This window comes from Neomonachus schauinslandi, chromosome 5 (assembly GCF_002201575.2).
Source record: "Neomonachus schauinslandi chromosome 5, ASM220157v2, whole genome shotgun sequence".
Taxonomy (NCBI): domain Eukaryota; kingdom Metazoa; phylum Chordata; class Mammalia; order Carnivora; family Phocidae; genus Neomonachus; species Neomonachus schauinslandi.
The window spans coordinates 117,489,047-117,501,615 of NC_058407.1; the positions used below are offsets into that span (position 1 = coordinate 117,489,047).

General features: G+C 37.2%; 1 protein-coding gene across 2 annotated transcripts in view; it reads left to right on the top strand.

The window, feature by feature from the left end:
* DNAJC1 (DnaJ heat shock protein family (Hsp40) member C1) overlaps positions 1–12,569 on the top strand; it is a 222,955-nt gene that overhangs the window by 187,879 nt on the left and 22,507 nt on the right. For both annotated transcript variants that reach the window (XM_021696797.1, XM_044915533.1), the window contains exon 9: positions 7,455–7,574. In XM_021696797.1, coding sequence (XP_021552472.1) covers positions 7,455–7,574 — 120 coding nt within the window. The remainder of the gene's footprint in view (positions 1–7,454; positions 7,575–12,569) is intronic.

Consider the following 12,569-nt stretch of genomic DNA (forward strand, 5'->3'; position numbering starts at 1 on the left):
TACAAATGTAGCGATCCGAAGGGGTACGTGCACCCCGATGTTTATAGCAGCAATGTCCACAATAGCCAAACTGTGGAAAGAGCCAAGATGTCCATCGACAGATGAATGGATAAAGAAGATGTGGTGTATATATATACAATGGAATATTATGCAGCCATCAAAAGGAATGAGATCTTGCCATTTGCAACGACGTGGATGGAACTGGAGGGTATTATGCTGAGCGAAATAAGTCAAAAAGAGAAAGACATGTATCATATGACCTCACTGATATGAGGAATTCTTAATCTCAGGAAACAAACTGAGGGTCGCTAGAGTGGTGTGGGGTGGGAGGGATGGGGTGGCTGGGTGATAGACATTGGGGAGGGTATGTGCTCTGGTAAGCGCTGTGAATTGTGCAAGACTGTTGAATCTCAGATCTGTACCTCTGAAACAAATAATGCAATATATGTTAAGAAAAAAAAAAAAAAAAGAAGAAGAAGAAGGTAGCGGGAGGGGAAGAATGAAGCAGGGGAAATCAGAGGGGTAGACGAACCATGAGAGACGATGGACTCTGAAAAACAAACAGGGTTCTAGAGGGGAGGGGGGTGGGAGGATGGGTTAGCCTGGTGGTGGGTATTGAGGAGGGCACATTCTGCATGGAGCACTGGGTGTTATGCACAAACAATGAATCATGGAACACTGCATCTAAAACTAATGATATAATGTATGGTGATTAACATAACAATAAAAAAATTTTTTAAAGAAAAAATATAAATAAATTAATTAATTAAATAAAATCAGAAAAAAAAAAGAAGATGTGGTATAGGGATGCTTTGGTGGCTTGAGTGTCTACCTTCGGCTGCGGTCATGATCCCAGGGTCTTGGGATCGAGTCCCGCATCAGGCTCCTTGCTCATTGGGGAGCCTGCTTCTCCCTCTGCCTGCCACTCCCCCTGCTTGTGCTCCCTCTGACAAATCAATAAAATCTCTAAAAAAGGGGGGAAAAAAGATGATGTGGTATTTTGGGGCGCTTGGGTGGCTCAGTTGGTTAAGCGTCTGTCTTCGGCTCAGATGATGATCCCAGGGTCCTGGGATGGAGCCCCGAGTTGGGCTCCCTGCTCAGCAGGGAGTCTGCTTCTCCCTCTCCTGCTGCTTGTGCTCTCTCACTCACTCTCAAATAAATAAAATCTTTAAAAAAAAATTTTTTTTAAGGTGTGTGTGTGTGTATACATATATGTGTGTGGCACAATGGCATATTACTCAGCCATCAAAAAGAATGAAATCTTACCATCTGCAAGGATGTGGATGGAGCTACAGTATATTATGCTAAGCAAAATAAGTCAGAGAAAGACAAATACCAAATGATTTCACTCATACATGGAATTTAAGAAACAAAACAGATGAACATGTGGGAGGGGCAAAGAAAAGAGGGAAACAAACCATAAGAGACTCTTAACGATAGACAACAAACTGAGGGGTTATGGAGGGAGGTGGGTGGGAGATGGGCTAGATGGGGGATGGGTATTAAGGAGGGCAGTTGTTACGATTAGCACGGGGTGTTGTATATAAGTGATGAATCACTGAATTCTACTCCTGAAACCAATGTTGCACAGTATGTTAACTAAATGGAATTTAAATAAAAAATTTTTTTAAAGTTCTCATCACAAGAAAACAAAATTCTGTCACTATGGTGACATGTTAACTAGACTTACGTTAACTAGACTTATGTTATTTCTTAATACAGTTGACTCTTGAACCACATGAGGGGTTAGGTGTGCCAGTCCACTTCCCCCCCCCTTGTGCTCAGTTGAAAACCCCCTTATAACTTTTGACTCCCCCAAAACTACTAATAGCCTACTATTGCCCAGAAGCCTAAGTGATAATATAAACAGTCGATTAACACATATTTTGGGGGCACCTGGGTGGTTCAGTCAGTTGGGCATCTGCCTTCAACTCAGGTCATGATTCTAGGGTCCTGGAATCGAGTCCCGCATCAGGCTCTCTGCTCAGCAGGAAGTCTGCTTCTCCCTCTCCCTCTGCCTGCCACTCCCCCTGCTTGTGCTCTCTCTCTCTCTCTGTCAAATAAATAAATCTTTTTAAAAAAACATACTTTGTATGTATTATATATGTTCTTATAATAAAGTAAGCTACAGAACAAATGTTATTAAAATCATTTACAGTACTATAAAGTATTAAAAAAAAAATCTGTGTGTAAGTGGACCCATGCAGTTCAAACCCATGTTGTTTAAATAAGGGTCAACTATACATATACAAATATCAAATCATGTTGTACATCTGAAACTAATGTAATATATGTAATTATACCTCAATTAAAAAAAAAAAATCCCTCCAGGGACACCTGGGTGGTTCAGATGCCTGAAGCATCTGCCTTCAGCTCAGGTCATGATCTTAGGGTCATGGGATCAAAGCCCCACAACAGGCTCCACACTCACTGGGGAATCTGCTTGAGTTTCTCTCCCTCTCCCTCTGATCTTATTCTCCCACCCCTGTGCCATGCTCACGCTCACTCTCTCTCTCTCTCTCAAATCGTAAAAAAAAAAAATAAAAATCCCCCCAGTAGCTTTATGTGTCATACAGAATAAAGGAACCAGAATCCTTGCGGTGGCCTCGAAGTCCTTATGTGATTTTACCTTCTTACCTCTCTGGCCTCATCTCCTCTCCCTGCCCGCCCCTTTGCTTGTTTTGCTGCAGCCACCCTGGTCATCTCATTATTGCTCAGACATCCTAGACATGCTCCCACCTCAAGCCCTTTACAATTTGCTGTTTGCTATCTCAGGGTAATCTTGCTGTATTGTATTTTACTGTGTATCAAATCATCACAACACTTAGTAGCATAAAATATTTTTTAAAGGAATGGATCAAACACCCTTGTGTCCATTTCTCCGGGGGGGGGGATTTATTTACTGTTGCTCCCCAAAGAGGAAGTAAAAAGGAATTTGAACTACATGCATTGTCTTGAGCAAAGTTTCTCAAACTATCTGTAGTAAAGAACCAGGTTTAAAATATTTCTTTTAAGATTAGAGACTGGGGGGTGGAGAGCACGCGAGTTGGGGGAGGGAGCAGAGGGAGAGGGAGAAAAATCTCAAGCATGGAGCCCAATGTGGGGCCCAATCTCATGACCCATGAGATCATGACCTGAGCTGAAATCAAGAGTCAGTCACTTAACCCACTGAGCCACCCAGGTGCCCCGGATTAGAATATTTTTATTTCCATCTGTTGCTGACCAATCTGTAGTCCTATTGTGCCTAACAAGAATGCAGCCCACACTTAATGTGACCCACCATGGTAGTTTGACATCTCACTGGCTTATATTCTGTTTAAAAGAAGAGTTTATTGCTCACATACTTTGTCGTGGCAGTTTTAATTTGCTGGTTCTAACCCTTACTTCAAGTTTCTGGACTTACTTTGTCACAGATGGGTAACAAACTGTTGGCAGATTGGCACCAGCCATGGACCACACTTTAGGGTCACTGGTCCAGAGGAGACTTCTCTTCTGGGGAAGGTAGCTAACTCATAGATGAGAAGACCTTTCTGGGCACAACATGAAGTGGTTGCTGCTAAAGAGTCACAACCTTAGAACAGCAGTTTGAGAGAAGTTACAAGATTTTCTTTAAGGAAGAGTTTCTCCTCCTGAGAGTGAAAAGACATTTGAAGTGATTTTTTAAAATTTTGTTGTTTGGTTGTCTTTACATACGATCTATCCATATATATAGTCAAGGGCATTTAACTGCTCAAGTTTTAAATTGGAAAGGAAAACTGTACAGGTGAATGTCAAATATACATTCTGAAACACAAAGTCAATATAGAACATGGATTTGGAAGGTAGCAGATTATTAGATATACCATCCACATTATTAGGTATACATTATTAGATACATCTGATATATCTGATATTTTAAGTGGGTGATGCTATTTGCAAGGACATTATTTCTTAAATAAAATTTCTGAGAATTTATGAGTTGAGCTGAATCTCTGAAAATTGTTGACTCCAAAATCGTAACTTTTGTAATTATATAAAATAATGATAACTAGTAGGTCATTTCAATAGAAATATTCATTAAGGGCGCCTGGGTGGCTCAGTCGTTAAGCGTCTGCCTTCGGCTCAGGTCATGATCCCAGGGTCCTGGGATCGAGTCCCACATCGGGCTCCCTGCTCGGCAAGAAGCCTGCTTCTCCCTCTGCCTCTCTCTCTCTCTCTGTCTCTCATAAATAAATAAATAAAATCTTAAGAAAAAAAAAAATTAAAAAAAATTAAAAATAAATAAAAAAAGAAATATTCATTAGGAAGCTTCAAGATCTATCAGATAGAAATGGACCTTTTGTCTTTAAAGAAAATATAATAAATACACAGAAATTTCTTCTAATTTGGCCATAAGTTTTCAGTACCTAATAAATTGCATGATACTTAGTAATTAACAATTTTATGGTCTACAGTTGTGAGGGGGAAGGTATGTACAGGTTACTCAAAAATAGAGTGTGCTTTCCCATACAGCCTCCAACTCCTCTCCCCCAAGAATAGTAAGGATTTTCAAAGGCATCAAATCTTTGAACATACATGGTTTTATGACAAAAATCTATCCCAAAGGGATATTATTTGGGAATGCAATTTCAATTTTCTTATCAGCTCTTGCTTTAGTAGATATATTTTGAGGTCATTACATAAAAATATTGAATAATTTGAAAACTTACTTTTTATTTTTTATTCAGTATGGAGATTTATTCCCAGAGTGGGCCTTTTCTGATGCAAAATTGGAATGCTTGTGTAGTCACAACAGCTGTCCCCGCACCATGTGGTGTCTTCCATTACTTTACTGTAGAGATGAATTTTTGGCCCGGTGTCTCAGTAATATTGGACACACATGGTTTTAAGTGGCAAAGCAGTATGCTTATGCATTCATTTGACTTTCACAGCTACAGTTGGCTCCAGATTAGAACAAGGAGAATACATTCACACCATGGCCACCCTCATGGCGGCTGTAGTAGCTGGATCACAGTGGGCTCTGTTGCTTCTAAAGACACAACTAACTATTGCTGAGGAATCACACATTCACCAAAGTGCCTTACAGCTGTAGGAGAGAGAATAATGAATTGCTAAAAGGATTCTTGCAAAGATTTCAGATTATGGGCCTAGTTATTATCGATCCAGTTTTTTAATATTAATAAATGAAAGTCACAGCCATGAAATAACTATGAAACTAAAAGGAAAGCTTGCCATAGATGCTTTTTCAGAATATCAGTCCAAACCCTTAAAATTTTTCCTTCCCAGAAAAAAAGTGGCACTCTACTTTAAGACTCATTAACAAAGAATTAAAATCTGATTGATTTTTAATGTCCGTTATTCATGTATGCAGCATATTTGGAAAGCCAGTCGGTTAAAAATAGAATTATTTTGAAGAATTAGTTTACTATGTGAAACAATCGCTTTATAGTATTGATATTTAGACAACTTTGCTAAAAAAGTTTGTATGATTAATACAGAGATAAGATGACTTAATATGAAGTTGCATTGTTATACGATACAGTTTGAATACTGTATCTCTCTGCAGTGTCAGCCTAATGCTCTTCATGGTATGATTTTTACCATAAACTTAAATTCTTATTAACTCTTTTGCATTTCTGAAGCCAACTGGTATAGTTCTTAAAGTTTCAGCTTTTTTAGAAATTAAAGTATTTCCTTGGAAATCACTTATGTCCCTCTAATGTCTGAATAATAAATTTTCCCCTAAATAAAGTTAAAAAGAAAAAACCTTCTGTGTAAATTTTCAAATTATCAGATATGGAGCATTAGATTTTTGATATTCGTTAAATATCAAAGAAATTCTGGCCATACCCTATGGAGGCTACCTTTTTATAGAAGTGAATTGATGCATGTATCATAAGGGCTGTACTGATGAATATGTTTGAGGCTTTCAGCTTTTAGTGGATACAAAATAGAATGATTGATAAAATCCTCCCTGCTATTGGCTATTATTTACTGACTCTTAAGTGGCAGGTTGTATTTATGCCAATTTATCTGCTTCAGGGAACATTCTTGATAGCAGAACAAAGTGAATAAAAGTAGTTTGCTTTGCAAATGAATGCAAATGGGAGAGCCTTTCGGAAAGCCCTTTAACAGGGGCAGTGCACTTTGATTATGAGTGAAGCTGCCATTTGGACATGTGAAAAGAGCATGCTTGAACCATTGATTGGGGGAGACAGTAAAAAGTCAGGAAGGGCCCCGTTAAGCTTGCAGTGAGGCAGGCGGATGTCAGTGTGCTTAGAGCACAGTGGGAGAATGACAGGGAGGATTAGTGTCAGGGAGAAGCTTTGCTGTAGCTGTGGAGATAGTCCCTGGGGTCACTCACCTCTGACTGTTGTTCTGTGCTGATGGTTCTGTAATGCAAACGGCCTGATGTATGCCTGTTCATTATCGGAAATGGTGATTAGAAAAGGTATTTGTCTCAAAGGTTTCCTTCTTTCTTTTTTTCTTTCTTTTTAATTAAAGAAAATCAGGTGGGCTTCCTCCATTTCTCTGCTGACTCCTAGAGTATTGTTCAATACCAGAGTGGCTGTCGCCTCTGGTAGGCAATAGTTTAGTGCTAAAATCTAATGTAAAATTATTGTAACATGGTTATTTGTTATTAAATAATAGTTTCTTTTGCTTTGCTCAGCTCTGGGTTTGACCAAGTAGTAGTGCTAAATAAAATGCAGAGAATATGCTTGCTCTTAGAATTTTTGCTTTTGCAAAAAAGATTTTATAATCTTAAAGGTATTTTTTTTCATTCAGTTTAACAATTGGCTCAACTTTTAGAGGCTATTTACCTTCTCAAAAATGAAGTGTTGCTTTGCATGGACTGGATAGTTTAAGTCTTGGTTATAGGCATTTCTAATTCTCTGTTCCAAGTTTTATAAAATGCTAACATTTGATAAGTTAAGCTTCTTAAAAATACATGATTTTTACCGTTAAATCTTGTTACAGAGAATGAACAAAAAGTATCTCTTTGTTTCAGTTCTGATTCTGAAGCAGTACATTTACTTGTTTACATTTTCATTTGTACTTAGAAGGTGTTTTGTTTTCTTTAAGGTGTAATTTTTCTTAAAACTTTGAAGACCTTTTATAGTAACCTTATAGGAGGCATCTGTGAGAGCAGGGTGACACAATGCATTTCATAGGCTTGGAGAGTGGTTCCTCACTTAATGCAAACCGGAAGTCTTTTTTTTTTTTTAATTTCTTCAAAAGCCTGACCTCACAATATTTCTGCTTTCTTATTTGGTATACATAGGAAAATTTAAAAGGCTGGGCTGGAGCTTTGCATTCTTATGTTAAATATGCAGCTCAAAGCTTTATCTAAACTACTGGATACATGTTAATAGTATTGTTTTTGTAGAAAGCAAATTGCCCATAGTTTGTTTCACAGGCTTATTAAATGTTTTAGCGAACATCCTCTAAATTATCTTTTTCTGTAATTTTTGCAGGCACCTGAATGGACAGAAGAGGACCTCAGCCAGCTGACAAGAAGTATGGTTAAGTTCCCAGGAGGGACCCCAGGTCGATGGGAAAAGATTGCCCACGAATTGGGTCGATCGGTGACAGATGTGAGTTCACTCAGATTTGCATTGTATGGAGAGTGACAAACCAGAACAAGCCAACTATGTAGAAGACAGACATAGATGCATCCGACATTCTCTTTGGAGAAAGGCTACAATCCTTTTAGGACCTGGAAGTGAACCATTAATGAAATAAGCAAGAAGCAGATGTCAGCCAGTCCCCTGGTCCACAATTAACAGCTGTGTGAGGAATTCTAGTGTTTAGAGACTTAAGCTACAGTAACCTAATCACAGAAAACAGTGCTGGTTTTTGTGTTTAAAGTGACCCCTTCAGCTGTGGAGAAAATAGTTCTCACACTGATCAGAATTAGAGAAGTTATATTTCAGCTGGATCTTTTTAATGTTGAAGTAGATTGCTAGAGGTATTTAATCAGGTGGTTTGCATTAATTAAGTCAGCAATGTTCTTACGTGTGTCTTTTTATTTCAAGGATGGTACCTACCATCCATTCTGACAAGTTTAACCAAAAAAAATTACAATATGTGAATGAATATATAATACATATGTGTGTGTGAATGAATATATATATATGAGTGATTGGCTATATCTAACATTTAAAGACTATTTACCTGGAAAGTTTTTGATTTAACACTTTATTCAGGAAATTTAGGGCAGAGAATCTTATTAAAGCACCTACCACAGTATCTGACATGTGCTAAAATAGTAAATGTTTACTTGAAATTCAGAGAAATCTTTACTTTTATCAATATGAGCCTTATTTTCATAAATGATAGTAAATATTCTTTACTAAATAAGTTATTTACTGAATTTAAGTAAATCCTGTACACCTAAAATCTTTGAAAGCAAAGATTCACATGTCTTCTTCAATTCTGTTAGTATGCCCCTTGAGTCTTTTTTTATTTTTTAAAGATTTTATTTATTTATTTGACAGAGAGAGACACAGCGAGAGAGAGAACACAAGCAGGGGGAGCGGGAGAGGGAGAAGCAGGCTTCCCGCCGAGCAGGGAGCCCGATGCGGGGCTCGATCCCAGGACCCTGGGATCATGACCTGAGCCGAAGGCAGACACTTAACGACTGAGCCACCCAGGCGCCACCTACCCTTGAGTCTTTCGATAATGAACAATTTTAAAACCTTATCAAATGCTTAACACAACTATCCCCCCCAGAAAAATCCAGCTTGTTTCATAAATGCTATGTTATTATTCATAATAAACTTCCATTTAAATTTAGAAACATACAATAGGAACTGCTTTGAGAATTTTAAATTATAGATATGAATATTTTTACTATCATATAAGTCTTTTAAAAATCACATTTAAAAGACTTTTTGAATTTTTTGAATTTTTATATGATGTTTTGCATTATTTTGGCTTCAAAGGTGAAATCTCATCTTGTGAAAAAAGAGCTTGGTATCTTTTAACTTTTTTTTTTTTTTTTTTTTTTTTGCTGTTTCATGAGGAGACCTTAGGTGACTGAAGAACCATAAGGATACCTTTTCTTCTACTAAGAATGTTACTGGGATGTGCATTTTATAACCTTGTTTTTAGGTTGCTTGTAAAAGATAAGTTAATAATGCCTTATCAGTAAATATCTGACCAAATTAAAGATATTCCATGGTTATTGATGTTTTAAGTACTATGACCCTCTAATTATACAACTACTGTTACTATATGATTAACAAACATTACTGAAATAATTTTGAGAGAGTTATAAAACAAACTGGTTAAAGGGCCCTAAAAGTTTTAGTTTTAATGGAAAAGAATAGTTCGTTAATTTAGTGTCTCCTTTAAGGGCAGTATTGCCTTTAACTTTTTAAATAATATTTCTATGAGACCTCAGAAATAATGTCAAAGACAGATAGGAAATTGAATAGAAGCAATATTTTAAATTAAGTTGTCATTAAAATCTGGTTAAATATTTTTATATTTATATATTTTAATATAATTTTTATATAATATATATATAAATAATTTATATATTTTTAAATAGAGAGATGAAAGTTTGTTTACTAAGAATATACATGATGTAACCAACATAGCCTTGAGAATGGCTAGTTAGTATCAGAGACCTAGAAAACCTATACATTATATAGTAGTCTTAGTGCAGTCTTGGTATATGCAAAAATATCTTTTCAAACTTTTGCAAATTCATCCCATATGTTTCAGTTGTTTTTCTTCTAGACTTACCCAAGGGAAACTGAATCCATGTCTGCAGTAGATGTTTTTTCCTTTTACCATGGAAGTAGCAAACATGACTTTTTGGGACTTTTTTCCTCCAAATATTCTATTTTCATAATACCAAAAGTACCTTGAACATAAATATTTAGTAAACCTAAACTTTTTTGGCACCAAGAAATGCCCTTGTAACTTTTCTTCTATGTACATCACGTACACTGTATTTTCATTCTGTGAGCATCATGTCCATAGCTGGACTACACATTCCATTTCAGTAACCCCATACATGCGCATGCACACACAAATCACTCTCTTTAAAAGAGAGCAGGTGGGTGCCTGGGTGGCTCAGTCGTTAAGCATCTGCCTTCGGCTCAGGTCATGATCCCAGGACCCTGGGATCGAGCCCCGCATCGGGCTCCCTGCTCCGTGGGAAGCCTGCTTCTCCCTCTCCCGCTCCCCCTGCTTGTGTTCCCTCTCTCGCTGTGTCTCTCTGTCAAATAAATAAATAAAATAAAAAATTTAAAAATTTAAAAGAGCAGGTGTCTGAAGACTCAGATAACTTGTTTTAGTGAACACACAATGAGTTACATTGAAGCAGCTGAAGTGGGTTCAGCTAATACAGTTCCTTTAGTAAAATGTTAAGTGAAAGTTGACCACACTTTAGATCACTTATACTTCTTTTTGGCTTATGGCGTTAATTAGATTTGTTTTCATTAAGTATTTAATTATAGCGAAAAAAACAAGTTCAGTTTGCTGTCATCAGAACCTCTGCTTCCTGACCTGATCACCTACCTGTACCAATTCTTCCTGGTCTGCACATCTGTTCCTTGAGCCGTTTGTTTTTTTGTTTTGCTAACTTTCTAACTTCAGGTTTAGTTCTCTTTCCTTCAAGAAACAATTGACCTTTTTGGAGGAGCAGTAAGAGTATATTCATGGAGGGATCTATATGTCCTTTATTTGGGTTGACAGATTACAATGAAAAACCCATTAAATCCTCATTTAAAAAAGGAGTTTTCAGTGTGTTAATCCAAAAGTTGCTAAATTCTACTCTGGGTAAAATACAAGCAATGTGATTGCCATTGTAAAAAATTCAAAGTGTATTTTAACTCAGATATATCAAAACTACAAGATCTATTTTATTATAGAATAAGTATTTTAATGTTAATATATGCCTTTCAGCAAATAACTTTGGTAACCACAAAGGACACTCAAATTGTAAAAACAACAAAGGAAACAAAAACTGGCACATAAAACCAACTTTAATGTGATTATTTACTGCAGGTTTTCTAAATTAAGGTCAGGGAGCCTCAGATTTCTTGCTAGTGAAGTAATATCATTCTCTTGCCTGAAAGGATGTAAACTGATGCTGCTTCTCTCCTGGTCACTAATCTCTCTCATTCTGGTTGTGATAACTGACTGATTGGAGATTTTCTGCCTGCTTGGAAAAGGCCCAGCTAGGCAGCAAAACAAAAGACAGGTGGATAGATTTAAACAGACTTTTCTAATTAGCTTAGTGCCACAGTGAGAGGTAAGAGGTGTGTAGTTAGATAAGCGTCCCCATGTGCGAGTGAAAAAGAGAAGGGAAAATCATAAAATTCCCAATTGTATGTTATATAGCTACAGCTAGAGAGGAGATACTCTTGGGGGAATTTATATATTATGGTAGTTGTTCCAAAAATATGTAAGTGGGATTTTATTCAATAGAAGATAAGCTTTATGGTTTATCAGTGAATTAAATATATAGTAATTATTTTGGCAAATGTATTACTGCTATTACTTTTTTTTTTTAAGATTTTATTTATTTATTTGACAGAGACATAGTGAGAGAGGGAACACAAGCAGGGGGAGTGGGAGAGGGAGAAGCAGGCTTCCCGTGGAGCAGGGAGCCCGATGCGGGGCTCGATCCCAGGACCCTGGGATCATGACCTGAGCCGAAGGCAGATGCTTAACGACTGAGCCACCCAGGCGCCCCACTGCTATTACTTTTAGAGTTAGACTAGACCTACACAAGTTGTAAAGATGACAAGGAATGTCTCACTGTCCTCTTAACCAGGCTTCCTGCCTACAGCACTTCTCTTGGTCTGAGCTTGACCTCATACTCCAGTCCCTCCTCTCCTCCTTCACTTCCTCAGCCTCAAGACCTTTAAAGATATTTAAATTTTAGGAAGGAATAGGCGCTTTATCCCATTCTTCTTGCTAGAGGAGTCACTGGCTAATCTAATAACCAATTTTCAAAATAATACTAGTAAGTGATAAAAATGTGTTACCAAAATCTGTTTCTCTCTCCCTCTCTCACACACTCACACACACACACACACACACACTCACTCACTCACCCTCGTATTTTAAAAGGAGGCTTTAGGTTCTTATCCCGAGTATATGAATGATTGAAGTGAGAATTTCAGGCAACTTGATTGATTGCCTCTTTAAAGGAGAGAGAAGACAGTAGTAGGACTGTTTGGTGTCCATCACAGAAAATTACATAATTAATTGCTTAATCTGTCTACTGACTTGGTTAGAGTTTTGCTATAATCTGACTTCTGGGGCAAAGGTTTATAGATCTGAATTCCCTGTCACCATTTCTGTGTCAACATTGAACAATATCACACATATAACAGGATGATAAAGTATATATTCACTACATGAGAATAATATTGCAAAAATCAGTTAAGAGATCAAACCAACTTTTTTAACTGTTTTAAGTGATAATATTGATTATTCCATCGTTCATTTTCATAGTATTTTATATTTTTCAAAACATTTAAATACTCATTGTTTTACTTGATCTTCACAACAGCACGGTCAGACAGATAGGCAGCCATTTTTATCCCCATTGTACAGTTGAGTAC